General features: G+C 40.0%; 1 protein-coding gene across 3 annotated transcripts in view; it reads right to left on the reverse strand.

The window, feature by feature from the left end:
- Positions 1-385: 385 nt before the first annotated feature.
- Positions 386-21,758, reverse strand: part of GOSR1 (golgi SNAP receptor complex member 1) — a 57,637-nt gene continuing 36,264 nt past the window's right edge. For 2 of the 3 annotated variants that reach the window (XM_039507930.1, XM_039507929.1), the window contains exons 7-9: positions 17,465-17,494; positions 3,730-3,812; positions 386-2,520 (exon numbers count right to left, since the gene is read on the reverse strand). In XM_039507930.1, coding sequence (XP_039363864.1) covers positions 2,396-2,520; positions 3,730-3,812; positions 17,465-17,494 — 238 coding nt within the window. In that variant the 3' untranslated portion in view covers positions 386-2,395. The remainder of the gene's footprint in view (positions 2,521-3,729; positions 3,813-17,464; positions 17,495-21,758) is intronic. The other variant, XM_039507931.1, reaches the window with a different exon arrangement.

The raw sequence follows: 21,758 nt of genomic DNA on the forward strand, positions 1-21,758 counted from the left end.
CTCTCCCCCAGGCCATCCATTAGAGAGAGATGCTGGATGCCTGCTTGTGTCAGGTACATGCCTGACAGTAGCTCACGAAAGGGCAATTCTGCTAGGAAAATTAAATATATTTGATACAAAACCTTCTCAACACCAGCACCAAATCAAAGTCACTCAGCAGATGCCAACCACTGAAATGCCACCTCCAATATTAACCCCTCATTTTCTAAGGGAATTCATCAGATTTCTACTCTTTTATGCCCTGTAACATATCAGCTCCTCCACAGTCATAACAAAGTGATTGATATTTGCTACAATCTGCACATTTTCCATAGCTTTTTTTTTAAGCACACGGTAAGATTAAATAATGCACCAAATCAATTAAGCCCATTAAAAAGACTGGTCATCAGATTAAATAAACAAATTTATTTATGATTTGCAGGTCTTATAATTGCCAACTACATAGCAACCAAATCCTATAAACCCTAATGGAGCATAACTGCCAGTCAGGTCCCTTTGAAAAATCAAAGAAAATAAAGTATCAGGGGAGAAGAGTTTTGATATACAGAGATTCATTAATAAATTTCCTTTATCCTTCAGTCTTTATCCAGAAAAAACCTAATGAGCACTTCATTTCAAAACCAGGGATATTCCCCAATCAACCAAATGACCATCCCTTATTTAAAAAGACAAACCTCAATTTTAGTAGCATTAATTGCAAGTGCCTTCTAATCTCAAAAATAACCGACAAAGAGAGTCTTTGCAGCCTGTTTGGCACAAAGATGGTATTCTGCACATAAGCCCTTTTCAAGTCCAAATGAACAATACAGTTTATACAACTGCGTGGTTTCACACACACTACACAGGCACAATTCTTTACTTCCTCCAACAGGGTACTGCATATACACTATGAAAGCAGTAATAAAGTGAATTATAACTGTTGGGTGGCCTGTCTTCTTCTAGCACAGAGGAGGACCTGGAGACAAGGGAAGGTCTCCGGACCGTCTCTGGCAACTATGATTAATGGGAAGACGCATTAAATTTGGGAGTGTTGTAAGTCAGTTGTGCAAATAGTTAATCAAGTTCTTCGAAAAAAGGCCAGTGCCTCAGAGTTTTGCTAGTTATGGTTATAAGACAGGCGAAGATGGCATAGAACAACTGGAAAGGGGAGAGAACCTGTAATTTGTAGATTTGCTATATCAAAGACATTCCTGACATTAGATTTCTTAACAGATACTCATCTGCAGAGAGAAACCCAACAGGTTTTGCTAACAATCTAAAATCTCTGCTGTTTTTGGACAATGAACAATTGAAAAAAAAATCTATGTACATGTGTTTTGCAGATACTAGAGAAGAAACTTAATTGCATATTCAGCCACGCATTCATTTAACTCTTTACTACGAGGAGTTACGTATTTAACAATTTTGCTCACAGATACATTGGCCATCAGGCATAATCGATGTATTTTCCCTTTCCAATGTACGGGTTAGACTGCATCCTACTTACAGTGTAAAAATATTAATGCTATTAGAATACCTTTCATCTAAATTAAAATAGACTTTTGAAACTAGTATGTCTTTATGAAGCCTTTTGTGATATCAGCCAAAACCAAAATATTTACACCCAAAAGATTACTTTCAGGTGAAAGCGTGTTTGGTCACTTTAAATGACTTAATACTACGGTAAAACTGAGAGGATACTATGCTCCCTTTTTCCAAAGCAAGACTGGAAATATTTCCTGGAGTCCTCTTAAAGCCACAAAAAACCTTGTAAGTGCTCCTCAGATAGCAGTTCAGACATCTTCTGTGCAAAAAGTGAATGCAACAATCTTTATCTGTCTCAGGAATTTGTGGGAAGGAGCACAGTTTTCACAGCACAAGTTAAGTAGAAATGACTCACAATAGCTCAATCATGAGTAAAAAACGTAGAGGTTGTATTCAGTAACAAACCAACCTGATGGCTTAAAGCTGCAATATCCTTATTATAGGGCAAAAGTATCTAGTCCTGTACTTGACCTTCAGGGGAAACTGGCTTCCTGAAGAAATTCCACCTAAGAGAAGCTTAACAATTGTTTCACTTAAACGCCAATGACAGATTTCATTACCATCATCCAGTAGGGAAGACTCTCTACTGATTCTCATAAATGTTGTATATTACTTACCTTGTAGTGAGACAGGGGATTTAAAAAAATATTTAAGCAAAAGAAGAAGAAATAGTTTTGGCAGGGGAGGAGAAATACTGCAGCTTCAGCTCAAAACCAGTGTTGTAAAGTCTGCCACCATAAACCTTAGACATCATGCTGATATTCCAGCCATCATGTGCAGGCTGTTTATCAGGTCTACTGACTTCCCCCACCCACTTCTCCTTGATGGGTTGGGAGCAGATAAGGTTATCAGAGTCTATGGAGAATGTCTGTCAATGGAAAGCGTATAGCAACAATAAGATGGTACAGATGCCAATAACGCCACCCAGGATGAGAGAGTCCCGTCGCTTCCGTAGGTTGATCCTTTGAATCAGATTGTTCACTGCCGGAAACCGATCTTTGGTGGTCTGAGTTAAGGTCATATTAGCAAGCAGCATCAAAACTGGGCAGACCCCAGAGCTATACACAGAACGTTAGCAGCAAAGCAAAGAGTTCAGAACTAATCACAAACCAAAGAAAACAGATGTGACAAAAAGGCCTTTTGGCTAGTTAGCAAGATTATAATTTTACTTCATTAATAAAAAGAGAGGAAGAGGATAACAGAAAAGCTTAAAGTTGGTGTTTATGCAGAAGCCTATATGTAATCCAGCATGAAATCTAGGCTAGCTGAATACAAAAGGTAACACTAGTAATGGTAAAGGGATAGTGTTTGGCTACAGAAATAGTTCATATCCCACAGATGAAGACTGTTTACTGCATGACATAGAGGGAAGAACTGCCCTCACTGTAAAATGCTGAGATTTATTTAATGTATAAAAATGAGATCTGCAACGAGCTCGCAAGTTTCAGAGCTGTGTCTTTGCACCCAAGAATCTTTTAAGGCTAAAGTTTATTGAGTTGCTTTTGTTCGTGCCAGTCATTAAAAACAGTTTAATGAAATGTATGTCTCATCAAGCTACATATCTCCAGGACATATCTTCTGTCCAATCAAATGAGTCTAATGCCCCTCGTTGTGCTGCTACAATGGAAAAGAAGAAATAGTCGGAAAAATGGTAAACACGCATGACTTCACAATCCAGCACATTCTTTAGCCTGGAGCATGAAATGGGGGAGATGAAACGAACAAACTAAAAACTTAAAATCAAGCGGTCTGAGTGACACAAGGGGATCTTCAGGTCATGGAAACATTTAGCTCTGCACTACAGCCATGACACATTCACATCAAACTGCAGCCATTTGTCCCTGAAAGTAAAATGCCAGGAAAACAATACAATAATACTGCTAGCAGAGTGTATGTAGCTGGAGTATGTTGGATTTTGTTGTTCTAGATCTCTAAATGAAAATTAAATGTTGGCTTATATGTACTATTCAAAGTTGCATTTAAAAAACCCAACAGCTAAGTTTATCACACTGTTAATCTGAGCAAGACATCTTATTGATGGAGTGGGACAGGCATAATGCAATCTTCGGCTCAGCAGACGTACGATGACTGTGTTATATTGCCATTGCCTGTTAAAATATGTTGAACCCCAATCTGCAGAATGAATTGTGTCGAGATAGCTTCTTCCTGAAGGCACTCGCAGCACAGCTCTTTCAGAAAGGATACTGGCCAAGGTGTTCATTTTGCTTTGTATTGACTTCAATATCCCTCTCTGCGAAGTCATATTTTCTTTTGTTGCCATGGCAATGCTGGAGGAGGAAAAAAAGAATGGATCAAATCGCTAAAAATAACCTGGAAGCTGAAACAACGGAAGAGCAAGGTGTACAAAGCTCCTTCAGATGAATGGGATGTAGCTACCCTCCAGAGATCACATTTTCTCCACTAATCTTCAACGATTAGCCTGTCACCACTTTTCCTTTTAACAAGCTACGAGTAGGCAAAAGCGTGCAACTTTGGTAACAGTGCAGATTATTAGAACAAACAAAATAAAACAAAAAGATGAGACAACATTAGAGACAAGCCTAGCAACATTCTTATGGCAGAGATCCTAGAATCAGGAGTTTGGTTGAACTGTGGGGATCCACGTTTGTTTCGCTAAACTCAGCACCTGAAAGCCTTATCTGATACACTATGGTGTGATGGATATAAAAATAATTGAGTAAATGAGAGTTCAATCAATCATAATTAAAAAGATTAGAGCAACGTGAAGAAGTGAGATGATCAAAGTGCAGCCTGAGGTCAAATACAGCCAATGGAACTCTACAAGGATCACATGTTGTTTCTATAGCGTCTATGTTCTAGGAGAGTGCTGCCATCTATTCTATTTCATGCAAGGTAGATGCAGTCCTCAGGCTCCTGGCAAGTTGGCAATGAAGGCTCATCAGTTGGGTTAAGCTTGTCCACTCCGGTACTAATTTATCTTTTACTAGTGAGTTAGAATGGAGGGTTTTCCTTGTCAGCTGGAGTAGAACGAGATGCCAAATCGTTAGATTACCCCAAAACACACAATTTGTTTCCATCATGTCTCCAAATTCCCTTAAAACACTTGGCCTTGCTGAGACCTCTATCCATGAGCCAACCAGCTCACGCAATTCTAATCATATAATGCCATTTTAGCACTAGGTGCAGCAGCTACACATTATATTTAGAAACATACAAGAGTAGGGTCTAGATAAGAGGTTCTCAAACTGGGGGTTGGGACCCCTCATGGGGTCATGAGGTTATTACATGGGGAGTCGCAAGCAGTCAGCCTCCACCTCATACCCTGCTTTGCCTCCAGCATTTATAATGGTATTAGATATATTTTAAAAAGTGTTTTTAATTTATGGGGGGGGGTCGCACTCAGAGGCTTGCTGTGTGAAAGGGGTCACTGGTACAAAAGTGTGAGAATCACTGGTCTAGATGATACTAAAATAACTTTTCATAACGTAAGTACATGTTTCTATTTCAAATCTCATTCATTCTGGAAAAGTCAGGCACACCTTCCTCCCCCATCAATGAGCAATAATACTGTAAATAATAAGGCAATTAAAGACACTGACATGGCATTTCAAAAAGGTTTTTTGAAAATTTGGTTTCCATTCGGTTACAGGACAAGGAGATCAAACAGAAAACGACTGGGCAGTCTATTACTTACAACGGCAGCTCAAGTTTTATTTAGCTGACCTGAATGGAATGGCTTTCTCAAGACAAACATTTAAGCTCAGTTACACCTGGGGGAAATAGAAAGATGTGAGAGCTGGCGTGTTTAATAAAGAACAGGGAAGAGAAAAGGACAACATAACTAGAGAAGTACCAGTCTCCTTGGGCGGGGAATGTTTCAAGAACACACAGCGTATGCGCCATATATACCAATATGACTGGATAATAGCTGAGGATGCAACCCTTACATTTCTGCTGACTAAACCCATATGCGGAGCATAAAGGTTTAAAAATCAAATGGGTCCTGATACAGTTTGAGGTTTAGATTGTCTGCGAAGTTTTGTTTTGGAGGGGCAAAGGATTAAATACTTTACAAGCATTACAACATAAAATAGGGCAACAGGAGAACAAGTTTAATGCTGCCCTTCTCAGAGGGGGACCCCACATTGTTAGAAAAAGAGCTCTCTCTCACTGAAGATAGAGGCAGACCCCCAACCTTTGCACAATATTTTTCACTTGCTGAGCCCCGACACTGTTTCTAATGACAGCAAGAATGAAGAACAGGAATGCATTGGAGATAAAAGCCTAACTCTCTTTCCCAGGTCCCATGGTATATTGCTAATGTTGCATTTTGTTGATAACCACAACATTGGTCATAACTGACCCTATTTTAACAAACTTCTTTGGTTATGTCTATGCAGCACTTGGAACCCCAGGAGTGAGCCTGCGCGCCTGGATTGAGAGTCTTGGGTTAGTGGGGCTCACGCTAGTGCTCTAAAAATAGCTGTGTACACACCTCTTAGAAGTTGCGGCTCAGGCTCTGAAGCCTAAGGAGAGGGTGGGCTTTGGGGCCCGAGCTCCAGTTGAAACTGTCCATACGGCTGATTTTAGAGCGCTAGCGCAAACCCGCTGGCCTGGCCTGAGAGGTTTGCTCACGGGGACTCCAAGATGCTGAGCAGACATAACCTTTGATGCTGAAAATGTTTGGTTCTCAAGCGCAGGTTTATAACGAAAAGGAATTTATTTCATTTCAGGAAGTCGGGCTGATCTGCACATAGAACTCATACAACTACAACTATACCAGAACAGTTAATGCCATTCAATCATCCTGGGGTGGGTGCAGCTAACCAGTATAAAAGTGCTCATGTTGGTATAGCATATTGCTGTACAGGAAAGGGAAAGCTCTTTCTGTATATAGCACCTTTATACTGATGTAACTGCACCCATACTAAGAGTTCTACCCATAACACTATTTTGGTGAAAAATAATCACTCTTCCAACAAAATCGTTATACTGGGAGACTTTTCAAGTGCAGAACAGGCCTTTCTTGATCTCTTTAAATGTGACAATACATTTTATGGGAACCTGAAACCAGAATAATTAGCAAGGTAGCAATAAAGGTCCTCGAAACAAGACTGTCACCTGGGGACAACACAGTTCTGGATCATCCTAAGGCACAATATTGCTTTGCTGCTCTGTGACACTACAATCAGCAGTAGCAAAGCAGCAGGGAAGATGGACAGAATGGCTGAGTCCAACAGTTGTCTTTGGAGAGCTGTAGCAGAGTCAATACCAAAACTCACTTATATTTCACTAGGGGAACAAACACTGGGTCAACTGGTCCCTAAAACACCTCCCTGTAGTACGAACCTGCTTTTGGTTTCTTCCACTTTCTACTCTCTTTTCCACTCCAAGAAGCCCTTTATGCTCGTAACTTCACCCTCTCTATCACGTGCCATGCATCCTCCCTCCCCTAATTTAAAAAAAATCTGAACTATATCACTGATCTCTTAGGAGACTCTTTTCCAACTCTCATGCCTCCTCTTTTATTTTGGATTTTGTTCATACTCAACTGGAAACCCTTAGGGTAATGCCTAGCCTACCTGAGAGTTTGTAAAGTATCATGCTCATCTACAGAGCTATAAGAGTAGACCAGAACATTACTATTAATATTAAATAACAGTATTATTGGGAAGGCAAAGTGAATCAACCCAACAGCAGTGTTTGGAGGAACATGAAGTAAAAGGATCATCATCAATGGCTTCCAATATCCCTGTGAAGTCACAGTACCATCTTGTGTCTTTATGGAGAATGTTTGCCTCTCTCCCCCAAAGCTCTTTACAGTTAATTCTTCAGAATAATATGTATGGACAGAGCAGATCAATACATTATTTCACTTTAGAGTTCCATTAGCACTAGAATCAAGTTGAAAGCTTACTGGTCAATTGGGAGCTGATCAATCATCAATATGTATAAACAGTTTAGTGACAAGCATGTGTATTAAACTCATATTTCCAAATGACAACTCCATAAAAGCAGACTAACATTCAATATCCATGTTGAAGTTTAAAAAATTCTTTAAGAGAACTGAAAGTCATCAGGGTAGAACTAACAAAAGCCTTAAAGCAATTCTTGTCCCCAGTGGATTATTTTGCTTTTGTCAATCATCTTCAGCATTCATTTTTATATATTCATGTCAGATCAGCATAAAACAAAAATTGCTGGCTACTTGGAGAAGCAGTAGAGATTTCCAGCCATCTCCCTTATGATCTCATCAGATCTTATAAGCTAAGCAAGGCCAGGATGGCTTCAGCACTTGGATGGAAGACAAAGACAAAGCACGTTGCTATTGAACGGATGTGGTGTTGGTAGCTTTGTAGGCAGAACACTCGTTCAGTAGAGATTTGGAAGAAATGTCTTAGCATGGTGATAGTAGGCAATATCTTGATGGAGGGACTATCTTTCAAAGGAGATGTAAAACCAATGTTCTGACCACTATTAAACATCCCAAAGTCATTTTATATAAAAGTGAAGTGTTAACCCCAGCATCCTGCTCAAATTGAAATTGGGGTAATGACATTCTGCCTACCAGAAGTTCCAATTGGCTGAGACACCTTTGGCTTCTTGTCTTAAAATGTTCTATTGTGTTGGTGTGACTATTAATACCTACCCTATGTCACCCCTAGAGGTGGTTGACAGGATTCCTATAGTTTGAAAAGTGCTTTGAAATTATAGGAACTATATAAATGCAAGGTATTCTGAGGCAAAGGGAAGAAAATTAATGCTATCAGTCCAAAGAGCTGTCATCATCAATCTGACCAACACTTGTTTTTGAAGGGCTTGTCTGACTCAGTTAACTAATGTCCTTTACGTCTACAGGAAGAGCAGAGGGAGGTCACATATAGAAAACTGGTCTAGGAGTCCCTTTTTGCAAACAACAGAAAACATACCACATGGCAAATCTGTTTGTTTCCATGGGTACCTGAACTAACTTACCCCAGTGAAAGAGAAAGATTCATCTTTACAGTGGAGATCCCTTTCACATTGAAAATTAACATGGAAGAGAAAGAGAAACAAGCTACAGCAATCTGTCTTTAACCCAATACTACATAAGAATGTGGTGAAAGGATGTTCAACAAAAGGTATTAACAGAAATTCTCAACAGGGCATTAACAGCTGAGTACAGAAAAGAAGCAGCAAGTTATCATCCAATGCTAAAACAAAGTTTGTAAATAAAAATCAGATGCATGTCAGGCAGTATTATCTGTCAAATCACATGTTATTTGTAAGATCATTTATATACATTTGTAACTAAGTACAAAAGTTTTTCCTCCCTAGTGTTTTGAGGTTATAATATCAACACAAGACCCCAGAAAAGTAATTAGCTACTGAGGAAAGCTTCCAGGGAATTTTGGATTACTGGGCGGTGTATAACTCGGTAACCGTAGGTAGGTAGCTCAGTAACTGTAGGTAGGATTTCACTACTGCACACAGGAAACTTTGTCTAAGAATTTCGGCTTCAGACCTATGCACTGTTTTCATAGTTAATTGTTCAGACAGAATCCTCATGCAGCAGCAAATCCCCTTTTTGCATTAAGCGATGTATTTTCTTACAACACATCTAATGATTCATTAAAGCAGCCTTCAAGGTATTGAAGAAGAGATGGGAGATGACTGCCAGGAGATAGAGTGCTGCTGAGCTATCTACAAGGTGCCCTGGGGAAATAATTATGAGACTTTATTATGGAATGGAGGATTTCATGTTTTAACATCCGATGAGAGAAGCAGCCTACTTTATAAGTGACGGAATCAGAAGCTAGTAAACTTTAAAGTTTACAGCTTGGGAACTTAGAACTTCCACAAAATATAGGGCACCTAGACAACTTCTACTGAAATATTCTCAGGAAAGAAAATGTTGGGTGATCCCAATTTTAAAACTGCAGTATAAAGGTGCATAATAGTTAATAATAGTTCCTGAATAGTTAAATAGAATTCCAACTACTGGAGAGGGTCGGGGCGGGAAAATAAGAATTCAGCTACAAAATATTTGCTTATCCTTCATGCAGAATTTGAATGTGTAAAATGTGAGTTAATTGAACTAAGCTCTTACCCTTTGTAAAACAAAATATTCTTAGCTGAAAGTGCAAAGAATTATTAAAATGAAACAAGGTAACCCTTTGGGGACCTAGCTTCTCAACGAGATCACAGGTTCTTTAAAGCACATTGCCTGGCAGAGGTGGTCAATTTTAAGGGGGATGAAGCTCAACAATGTAGGTTTTCAGCAAGCTTTGTTAATGACATGTCACCCGTTGGTGATTTGGCTTTCATTCGGAACAGCCAGTGTTGGATTATCTTCAAACTGCAACAAGTAATGAATCATGCATAAATTATACTCAAACATGCAAACAAAATGTTAGGATATATTAAGAATATGATGCAAATATTATACTGAAATCACATTATGCCTTTATATACATTGATGATGCACCCCCACCTGGAGTGGTGAGTTCTGTTTTGGTCATCCTGGCTCATAAAAGATATAGCAGAAATAAAAGGTTATGTTATTTAGTTAAAAAATCAATTAAAAGTGTGCCCTTTAAGAAATTAAGCATCTGTGTCATACTGAGAGTACCTACCTCTGCCTTGTAGTAACACCATGAAAGGGAAACAAAATGAAAACTACTGTGCCTTTAAAATAATTTTATCTAATCTGAACCACAAATACTAAAATTCATAATTGTATGACTATTGCACAGCATCACTACAGAGTTAAGTACACCGAGTGCATTTCCATAGCTTAAAGAAATCCAAATATGTTAAGCATAACCTTAACTCTGAATCTATTGGTTTTGTAATAAACATTATAAGGAGATTGTAATTATCCCAAAATGAATCTTTAACCTTGTTACAGACCTGTACTCTCAACTTGAACTCCCATTTTAACTTTTTTTTTTTGGTCTTGAGATAGAGGGCCTCGTACTTTGGGACAGCAGGCAGCCTCTAGCTGATCAAGGTAAGGAAGAAACATCCCTTATGGGCTGGTTATTTCATACTTGTCCACCACGGCATTTCCCGTACCTTCCTCTGAAGCATCTGGCACTGGCCAGTGTCAGAAAACAAATACTACACAACATGGATGTTTGGTCTGATCTGGTATGGAAATTTCTACAGACAAAACAAGCTTCCAGATCTGAACTTTTTTTCTTTTTAGAGAAACTGAATTTTATTGCAGGAACATTAAACATGTATTGAGTATATACTTTAAGTCACATAGGAGTTACTTGGTCGTCCATCATCAGTCACAGGAACATAAGGAGGAAACAGCTAGTAAGTTTCTTTAAGACTATGCTAGTTATCTGAGTTCTGGGAGAACCAAAATCCAATATCCCTGGTCTCTGCTGGAAGCCCTGCCACTCAGCCTTCTCTCTTGAAATAGAATATATTTAACTGCATAGTGGCAGATGAATGTTATGGTTTTGAAAGTTAGTTTCTGCTTCTTTAACTCTCCTTGGTTTCGTTTGCATGCTTTAGTGTCTACATATGAATAATCCATGACGGCATCATAATCTGAGGTGTCAAGTGCAGGGCTCCAAGCCAAATGCTAATGTTAAATACATTTAAGATTCACTTCTGAGAAGCCCATAAATATTCCTCTACGTCAACAAAAATGGACTCACACACACACACACAGGTATTGTAAAGGGTTCGGAGATGGAAAACGGTTTTCAAACCTAGATTCTTACAAGCACTCAGACATTTTCTTCTTGCTACACGCCCAGCAAAGCTAAGTCACCAGGAAAGGGTTTGGCAGAATCAATCTTAAAGACTGTTTCAGAACAGATGGCATCTTAGTTTGGCAGTCCTAGTACTGAAGGGATGCACTGTAATCAGCAGCCTAAGAACCAGTACATGCATGCATACACACAGACAAAACCACAAGGCCCCTACCCTTTGCCCCCTCCTCCCTGGGAGTAACAGTGAAGTCCCCACTGGGAACATACCTTCAGACACTTGCCAGGTTTGAAAACGTATACAACCAGAGCGAAACAGAGTTTTCCTAAGGGCATTAAGGGGCACTGTGTTTTTGACCAAAACCCTAAACCAAGGTCCTCTCCACCAAGTCATTAAGAAGCCTTACAACTTTTCATAAGTGGAGGGTGTGACGTTCTGTTATTAAAATATGACCATGTATATCATCATACAATTGCAACAAATCTTGTACAAAGTATGTCACGTAAGGGATCAATGGAAAAAGTTATGATTTGCTGAATATGACTGTTCTATTTGTATGCATGTATCCTCTTAAGTTATGAATATTGACTGTGTACCAATATTGCAAACAGTGTTTGCTCCTGTGGTAACACCCACAAGGTAGTTAAGCTTACATCCAGTCAGGCCAGCACATTGTGAATGGACTATTCAAGTTGATGGCCCATTAAAGAACACTTAGCTCATACAACAGACAATGGAAGAAGCTTATCCCTGCTCGATGGACCTTCCTGAGGATGCTTCAGACAGAATATGGGTAATAGCTGCTCCTGAGTCACTGAAGCATGCAAGGTCACGTGACTAGTTCATGTGACTCTGGACTCCATCTTGTAACTGGACTTTTCACAAACTAAAACTGAGAATTTTCCCTCCACATGGGAGAAAGTATAGGCACTGGAAGCATCTCCATTTTGCCTCTTTCTTGCTCTGATCTCTGGACTACAGACTTACACTAAGAGGAGCATTACAGTCAATGGACTGAGGACCTTCTAAACTTTTGGATGTTACTGGAGACATTATAAGCTAGCAGTTTATTCCATCACTGCTACAAATCTAATACAAGAACTTTGCAATGAGCATATGTATTTGATTCCTTTGACCATTTTAACTCTCTCCTCTTTTCTCTTATAAATAGGGTGATCAGATGTCCCGATTTTATAGGGACAGTCCTGATTTTTGGGTCTTTTTCTTATATAGGTTCTTATTACCCCCCACCCCCGTCCCAATTTTTCACATTTGCTGTCTGGTCACCCTACTTACAAATAAACAGCTAGATATTGGATACTAAAGGACTGTCAATAGCGTGATTATTGGATAAGATCTGAGTTATATATTGACTTGGGTATGTGGCTCGTCCTTTGGGATCAGAAGAACCCTGTGGTTAATGAAATTGGTTTTAAATAACCACTCATCAAGGGCTGGGATACCTAAGGAGACTGCATTTCTGACTTCTTGTTAGCCAGTGTGAGGAGACAGAAGTTCACTTTTGTTGTTGGTTTGGTATATCTTATGGAAGAATAACCACCAGTCCAGGGGAGAGTCTGCCCTATTTCTCACCAGTTTGTCCTGAACCTGGCATCCTCAGCTGTGACCCACTGAGGCCCGATGACAGAGAGGTATTCCAGATTCCTGTTTAGGTAACTATCTTCTGCCCTGGATCATAACGTTTCCCACTTCACTTCCTTAACTGTTGTGTAGCGACGCTCTGCACCGAATAATTGACATTTCTTCTCAGAGGTGGGGCTCGCGATCCCCGTATAGAATGTGTATGTCGCTTTGGGTTCTTTTGGAATGAAAGGTGCTACAGAAATAAACAACATTTGTTTCCAGCAATGAATGCATCCAAACGGAGTCAAACTCACATGCAGAGCTACAATTTAATGCAGGGCCTATGAGGAGCAACTGTTTTTACTGAATGTTAAGCTGTGGGTTTTTTGCAAGCCATATATGTAGGAGTTTCATTGCTATGTGAAACATACACCTCTACCTCAATATAACGTGACGCGATATAACACGAATTTGGATCTAACGCGGTAAAGCAGTGCTCCAGGGGGCTGGGCTGTTCACTCCGGTGGATCAAAGCAAGTTCAATATAATGCAGTTTCACCGATAACGCGGTAAGATTTTTTGGCTCCCGAGGACAGCGTTATATCGAGATAGAGGTGTACCAAAACGCCTACTTCTTGCTCTGTCAGTTGAGGCTGCAGACAAATCTATATTGATGTGACACTAAAACAAAGCTCCAAAGTAGCAAGACATGCTTTTAAAACCAAATACTTGATGTTCTCTTGGAATACTTCTGCTGATGCTCTACTGGAACATTTCATTATCTGCTATGAACTCAGATCCTCTCACTTGTTGCACTTAACTTTATCATAACATGCACGAAGCAGAGGTTGTTTTGCAGGACGAGGCCTTTTAAACTCTAGTATTAAACTACTGAGACAATTTTGGGTGGGTCACTTTTTCCAACATGTTTTGTTTGCCATCTTTCTAACAGATGCAAACAAGGATGAAAAACAAAGGAACATCTGTCCCCCCACTTCCCCCAAAAAGATTTTGCCAACAATTTTCCGTCGTGCCTCTTATTACTGAAGCTAAAACTCAAATAAGATCTTCCTCCATTGCCATCCATCATATTCTGCAATGAAGTCAAAGTTTAATATAAGTGGAGTATTGCCAACCGCAAAAATTCAAAAACGTCCAAAAATATGACACTGGACCCAAAATCATGATATTTTTATAAATCGGTTAAGTCATGCTTTTTTGTCCGTCTCCTGATTTTTGATTTCTCCTGCTGTGGAATGCTAGGTGTCATGATTCTTGGCTCTGAGAACAGATTGTCATCTAGCGGTTACAGACACCATAGCCAATGTAACAATGCCCCTGTGTGGGTCACCTATCGCCAGTGAACCTGGATGCGAACCAATGGATGCGAATGCATGATTCTCTATCACTTGAGCTGAAGAACCATATCTCCTAGCATGGAAGCAGTACCAGAGCATAAACCTTTGAATGTGACAGAGCCGCTAGAGGGTGACAGAGCCCCACTCAATTAACGCAGATTACAGAAAAATTGAATATACCATGTTCCTTTGGAAAGACTGCAAGGCAAAGCGGATGAGCCTTGGCCCTGTTATATCAGAGAAAGTTTAGGCCAAGAGATGGGCTGTTTAGAGGGGAGGGGAACATTTTCCTTCCCTCTGTCCCATCGAATAAGTCACTATTTCTAGACAGAAGGCAATTTATCCCTGAAGTAAACAAACTGTATTGACAATCACCACCAGAATGGAGGGACTTTTTGCAAAATCCTAAGAGAAATACTAAATTAAAGGTATCTATGGAACTTTCTACTAATCACTGGTCGGACAGAGCTTGCAGTCTGATGTGTGCTTCAAACAATACTCTACAAAACAATGTTTCAAGAAGTATCTATGGTAAATGAAAAATACTGTCACTAGTAAGCCACTGTTTCCTATTTTGAGAAAATGACAAAGTTTGAAAGTGAAGAAGAAAATCTGAGGTCACTAATTACATGTTTAAATAGACAGACAGACATTTCTATCTAAATCTGCCCAAGGCAAGTGAACACGGCCCCCCAAAGAACTGCTGTGCCAGGCATCACCTCCCACACATCTCTGGGCAGAAATCTGCTGCTTTAGAAAACCTTGTGTCACGCAAGAGCTTTTAACAATTTTTGTAAAAATGGATGGGGAGTTTCTGAAATGCCCAGACCGCCCTGGGGAAGCTATACCTCCATTAGTCACAGTCCAGCACAAGCACCAGCACAGCAAAGACCATGACCTCCATTCCTGTGGAGGGACCATAGAGAGGAGTTCACTCTCTGGGCTTACTGACTCCTTAACGTCTCTGCTGAGACTGCCAACCAGGGGGGCAGTTAGTGCTAGCTGTGTGGGTGGGTTTGGTAATGTGACCATCTGCACACTGGTAATAGGCCTGAGGTCAACAAAGGCCCCCCACAATCACAAAAGGCACTTTCCAATGTTTCTATGTTGGCTGCTTGGTAACAAACCTTTTCAAAAATGATTAATAATGATTTTGAAGCTTTCTGAGTTACATCTAAACAATGAACTACAACAGATGCAACTCTTGAAGACAGACAAGCATTAGTAGCCAGATAAGCTAATTATATCACAGTCACCCAAGGAATCAGCATTCAAACAGCCTCTTCTACACAAGTCCATCTGTTTTAATCGGGCAGCAATGGACAATGCTCTAATTAAAGAGCTGGATGATTTTCTAACTAGTAAATTCCCTGAAGATGAAGCGGGTGTTACCACCAATTAACATCATACCCAAATGTTTGCAATTACTGGAGAAGGAAAAAGGCAAAACAGAAAATCCATTCTGACTTTAAGCAGAGCCTGAATTGTGGTACAATACCTGAAACGAAGCAATTCAAATTAAAGTACATATCCTGGTAGCTGCTGCTTGTGGCTATCAAACAAACCAGATTTACATAAGATATAACCGAGAAGCTCCTTGGCACCCGATGGGACGGGGAGCCAGCCCCCTCTTTAGAACTAATGAGCTGTGCAATGAGGAGCTCAGGAACTCACATTTCCAGAGGCAAAGTTCATCTGTTAATGCAACAAACACTCCCACTGCCTTGGCTACACTGGCGCTTTACAGCGCTGCAGCTCTCTCACTCAGGGGTGTGAAAAAACACCCCCCTGAGCGCAGCAAGTTACAGCGCTGCAAAGCGCCAGTGTAAACAGTGCCCCAGCGCTGGGAGCTAATCCCCACGGGGAGGTGGAGGACCTGCAGCGCTGGGAGAGCAGCTAGCGCTGCGACCACACTCGCACTTCAAAGCGCTGCCGCGGGCTGCAAGTGTAGCCATACCCACAGTAAAAGCAAAAAGCTCAGAACCCAACCAGTCAGTCAATAGACTGTAGGCAATATTGCATCACAAGTAAATCTCCCCCACAGGTGCTGAAACACAATCCAGAGAGTAGGTGAGGGCCTCAACTGGTAAAACATTATGTCACTTTGCAGAAGATCAGACTTCAAGAATCTCAGGCCTTTTAGCCCTCTAGCTAGCTAGCAGGTAGCAGTGAGGCGACAATAAGAAATGTGGAGCTGATGCTTAGTTTTCCTAGGGTGGGGAGAGTGTCAGCGTATAAATGCTTCTTAGCAAAAGTTGTTTTGAGCAAGGCAATGAAATGGGGGTTTAATCAGGAAATCCCAGTTTTTGAAGGTGTCTTCAGACATTGAGGGTGTTGACTCAAGCGAGTAGTGCTCATGTAAACAAATATCCATCTTTCTACATATCACAGTGCTGACCACTCTAATGGTTTCTCTTAGCTTGATGCACCTCACAGTACATTACTGTGTTTCAACCCATTCCCCCATTACACTAATAGTACTGAGCTAACTGCATTTCAGCCTGCTAGCCAGCCCTTAATGGACACACTTCACATCTTGCTGCACCTCTTTGTAGCAGTGTTGATCACTTATCCCATTACATGCGTTATTTGAAACAAAATCTTCCCTTCAAAGCATTTTTATGAGAGAGAATCTCAAACTTAGGACGTATTTCAAGAACTCTTAATTATTTGTCTGCAAAATCCCAGTGCTAGATGGCAGATTGGAAAGGGCACTTAAGAGAAAAGTCATTTATAATGCTGGAATATGATGCTTCAGAAATCTGACATTGAAATTTCCAGTCCAATGCAAACTGGTAGGATTTCAACCACACAAATAAAAATAAATTAAAAAAATGACCAACCATACAAACAGTAATATTCACCCAGGTGTTTGCTTGTAAAAACCTCCTCTCTGCTATGAACTGCAATGCTAAGGTCGTGAATGGGGTTAAGGGTTACAGAAGCCATGTAGCACTAGTTCCTTCATGGGCGGGAGGTGCTTCAGACTCTCCGAATAGCTCTCAGTTCTTTAGCCTGCCTGAACACTACTACACTAAATTTTAATAATTACTGTCTATACAAAATCTCTGCATACAATTCTAAATTGCTAAATTAAAATGAAGCTCATTTCAAATGACAGCACTGTATTGCTCTAGAATGGGTGGATGGAATCAAACAGACCTAATTTTATTTGCAATACACTTATATGACTTCGGTTCAGTATGGATGTTGTATACATAAAATGACTGATTACTTTGAACAGCATCCAGAGAAAATACTGATTCTATAAAAGGTAATACAAAAATTAGTAAATCCATTCCTACCTTATTGTTTCTTCTATCAGTCGATCCGAGCTGGAAGTAAAAAAAAAACAAAACAAAAACTATGGTCAAAAAAAGTAAGAAGCACTAAATATTTTCGATCACTACAAGCAATATTTTGCAGAATACAGCCCTTTACCAGTTAGCCCTGGGGGTGAATTATTTGGAGGGCCACTCAAATGAAGACTTGGCCCGTATAACAAAAGTCTTAGCAGAAAATACAGTAGAAAGCCTTCGCAGAAACATATGAAGTATATATGTTTGGTGAGAGCACAACCTCATCCTCTCTGCTATCTCAAATCTTGGGCAAGGCCCAAATGGACCTAATATAATAACAGTTGTCAACATGGTCAAAACATAAAAGCTGAAACTGAATTCCCTTTGACACACTGGTTTGGAACGATTCGCTGAACAGCATGTGCACTTCATGATGGAAAAATGGGCCACGCTATTTCTGAGACTGGTATACAGAACCAAGAATGGCTAGAATATTTATATCCTCCAACTATGGAACGTAGGACTTGAGAGCCACGCACGTGCCACCTCGCTGACCACTGCTATTCAGGAAGTTCCATTGCTACCCCCTAGGAATATGAAGCCCACAATGTTCATGGAGAAGAACAAGCAAAACGCCTAGAATATTCAAACAAATTTGTTTTTTCTATTACTCAGGTTATTGTAAATACCCAGTTTCATTTCAAAGACACATTTTTTAGCAAGTTACAAAACACTGAAAATAGAAGTGTCTCGTAATAAAGCAGGTAAAACTTTAATGTAGCAGTGCAATGTATCATCACAATATTTCAGTATCTGTCATTAGGTGATGCTCCCATATTTCTAAATTTAAGAAAATCTAGTCAGCTATATACATTTTTTAAAATGCACAATTAAGTCAACAAACACTCAATCAGATCAGGAGTAAAAAACAGAAAAAAAAATTTCCCTGATGAGCATGAATTAGCACAAATAAATAAAAAAATTCCACCCCTCTCCCCAAATCAACCCAATATATTCAGATATGTGCTGTAGGACTTAAGTGCATTTCTTCTTTCTCTGTGTTCCATACATCACTGTTTAACGATTTACTTGCCTTCATCTTACGCAATGTTTATTGCACAGAACTACATGAACCCAAGAAGAGATGCCGAGAAAGGGAAGAGTTTGCTACTTTCACCTGGCATAGAAATCAATCTGAAGTTTTTATTAAAAACAACATACAGTCCTCCACAGTAAAGTCAAATGTATTGCTGCCACGGTAAAAGGGGTATAAGAGGTACAGTTATCCTCACCTTACATTCTTTTTGCTCCCACTCACTTCCAGAACTCAGTTTTTCCTTCAATTAGTTCAAGAAAACAAGTTTCCATGAGCTATTTGAAAGCAGAGCTGAGTTCTGCCTCCACTTTGCAACAATCTGCTCAATTTGAAACTTTACCAGAACCCCTCCCCCCACATACGCCCCAACACACTACTGTGATCACACCAAAGTAGCAACTTGTGCAGTATTTATCTATATATATTCACTCTCCCAGGAGCAGATGCTAACACAAGATGTCCCAATTTGTCTGTTAAGGAGAGTGAAAACAAACAAGTTGCTATTTTCAGTGTAGTCCATGGCTTGGGTTAATATTATGAAAACATGAAGAGTGACTACAGCCAGCCAAAAATATTCAGCGTGAAAAGAAACAGAGAGGACTCAACTGAGGCACTCAAGATTGTAAAAGGTGTAGTAAAAGTAGATTGGTCCCCCGGCTCCTAAAACAAAGTCACTCAAATCAGTGGTAAGTAAATTAGAACAATCTAAAAAACCTGCTTCTTTGCACACTCAGTAGTCAAGTTGGAGAATTGACTATCCAAGGAATGCAGAGAGCCAAATACTGTCGGTATGGAGACTATGTAAAGGTAGCCAAATATCAAGTTTCAGGGCACCCACTGATCGCTGGAGGAGATAGGAAGGAAAGAAAAATTTCTCAATGGTACATAACCAATCTGAGAGTGTTCCTTTAGAACACTGATATCTCCTGTAACTCCAATAGGCAGATCGTGTGGGTGACCCCAAATGATGCTGATCTCCAGGAAATAGATTAAATAACAGATGGAAAGCACAACTGTGTACATTTCTGAGTTTCTGTATATTAACAATGAAAAAGACATTGCAGAGTTTGTGATGTGCAGAGTACAAACTGGTACTTGGACACAGTGTGCATTTATGAATATTCTTTGGAGCCAAATAGTCGCATCAGTGGTATGACATGACCATGTGTTTGGTTAGCGGAAGAATTCTAGTCAGTGTTACGTGCACCCAGCAGGCATCTCAAAGTCTGCTACTGTCTACAATTAAAGCACCAGGCAATGCTGTTATACCCAATGGAAATGCCAATTTTAGTCTGCAGGTATTTTTGTCTCAGGAATGACTACTGCTGCATACATGAAAAATCTTGGAATGGCAACCTCCCCTCCCCCGCCTCCAAAAAAAACCCCAAGCAAAAAACCCAAAAGTTTTTGCAAGTGTAATATGTATTTTTGCAGCCCTCCTCTTCCGCTGTTCACCATGCCACAAATGACTAGGGTCTGATCATTCACATAACTTAAAAGCCACCTGTGAAGTGCTCTTTGGTGGTGTATTCGGTGAAAGTGAGACTCCCACAAAGTCGATGGGCCATGAGCAGCCACACGGTGCCTTTAAACCAAAGGAACGTTAACAGCCCTATTTAAATCTATGATAATTTACAGGGGGAAGATGTCACTGTCAGCCTCAGACTGAAGCCTAGCAATACACGTCGGAAATACCTTACAGAACTCATCAGCTCTTTGTGAACCTAAATGGTGAGTCTAGAACACTTTCATTTCAGTGGAGAGGAAAAACCAGAATAGCTGAAATTTTTCATATAGACGTCTACTAAGTGACTGGCGCACCCCCTTCCCCCCGCAGTCTTCCTAAAAGCAAAGGTTTTCAGGGCATGAAGTGATGGCTTGTCACTTCACAGTGGAGCCACTAACTGCTCTCTCTACCTTAAAAAGCAAGTACTATTTAGTCAGCTTTGTTATTTAATCAGAAGATTAAATCCCAAAGCACCACATTTAAAAGCTTCAGACCTACAAGCTGTGCAGCAGATTAACAACCAGTTTCATCATATAGAGCCGATATACTCATCGGCCGCAATATTTAGTTTTAATAAAATATGGTTAAACCTACAGCCAGATTCAAAATGCTGACAGATCATATCCCAGTTCGGTTCAATGCATAGGAGTTTTGACAGACTGCTTTGGTGTGAAAAAAGGTATTTTTGTAGCAGTAACAGTTTACCATAAAAATATGGAACTATTCAAAATGAAGTCATGTGTGTCTTTATTTCTATTCCCATTCCATCCCATTACCAAAATGTGTATAAACAGAATCTCTTTTTTAATTAACTTCTTCCAGGTGGATGAATCTCATGCTGTCATTAAACAGAGTGCATCTGCTCTGAAGCCACTTTGGTCACAAACACAATGAGTCAAGCAATAGGCAATGAGTTATCTTATTTCTACTGCACCTTATTGCCCAAAGCACACCGTAAACTATCCACGCACATAAACAGCTCCAAAATGTGGAGAAGACTGGCAGAGGTGGATAATCTGTGCTAACACAGCCATACATCTTTCATCACCTACACTATTCAGGTTGATTAGAAGAAAACTCCACCACAAAAAAATGTTACAGCCATCTGAACCGAAGTAACAAAAATGCAGGAATTCTTGATGTTTAGAAATGGCAATCATTTTCATTTGTTCCAAAGGTACCAGCTGCATGTGACAGTCTCTTCAGAATGAACAAGGCACAGGCAAGTAAGGCTGACTTGTGTAGGACAGAACAGACAAGTCTTAGTGTTCTTATACTAGATGGTCCAGACCCCTCTATTCTTGTCATGTAAATTTCCTTGAAGCTGGGAATTCATGCAAATTTACTGCACACAACTACTTCAATATAGCCTTCTTCTCAATTTTCCAAGGCCACTCCTTCCTTCAGTTTCACAGTGAGAGGCAATCGAACAGATTGACAGTATTTTCTAAAGCATACTCCAGTCACCAACCTGCAGCATGTGTACAAACCTCAGCAGAAAGTGAACTAGGATGTGTAGTTATGCAGTTTACCATCACTGTTACTCAGCTGTTTTGTGTCTTACAGACATTTTTTCTGATATTTTGCCCATGACTCTTTAAAGAGATAGCAGTAGTTTATAGACAAGATCAATGTATTAGAAATCTTAAAGTTTAAAAGAAGTATTAAACTTTTCGAGTCTCAAACTTGAGCATATG

The sequence above is a fragment of the Mauremys reevesii genome, linkage group 20, assembly GCF_016161935.1.
Source record: "Mauremys reevesii isolate NIE-2019 linkage group 20, ASM1616193v1, whole genome shotgun sequence".
Classification (NCBI taxonomy): domain Eukaryota; kingdom Metazoa; phylum Chordata; order Testudines; family Geoemydidae; genus Mauremys; species Mauremys reevesii.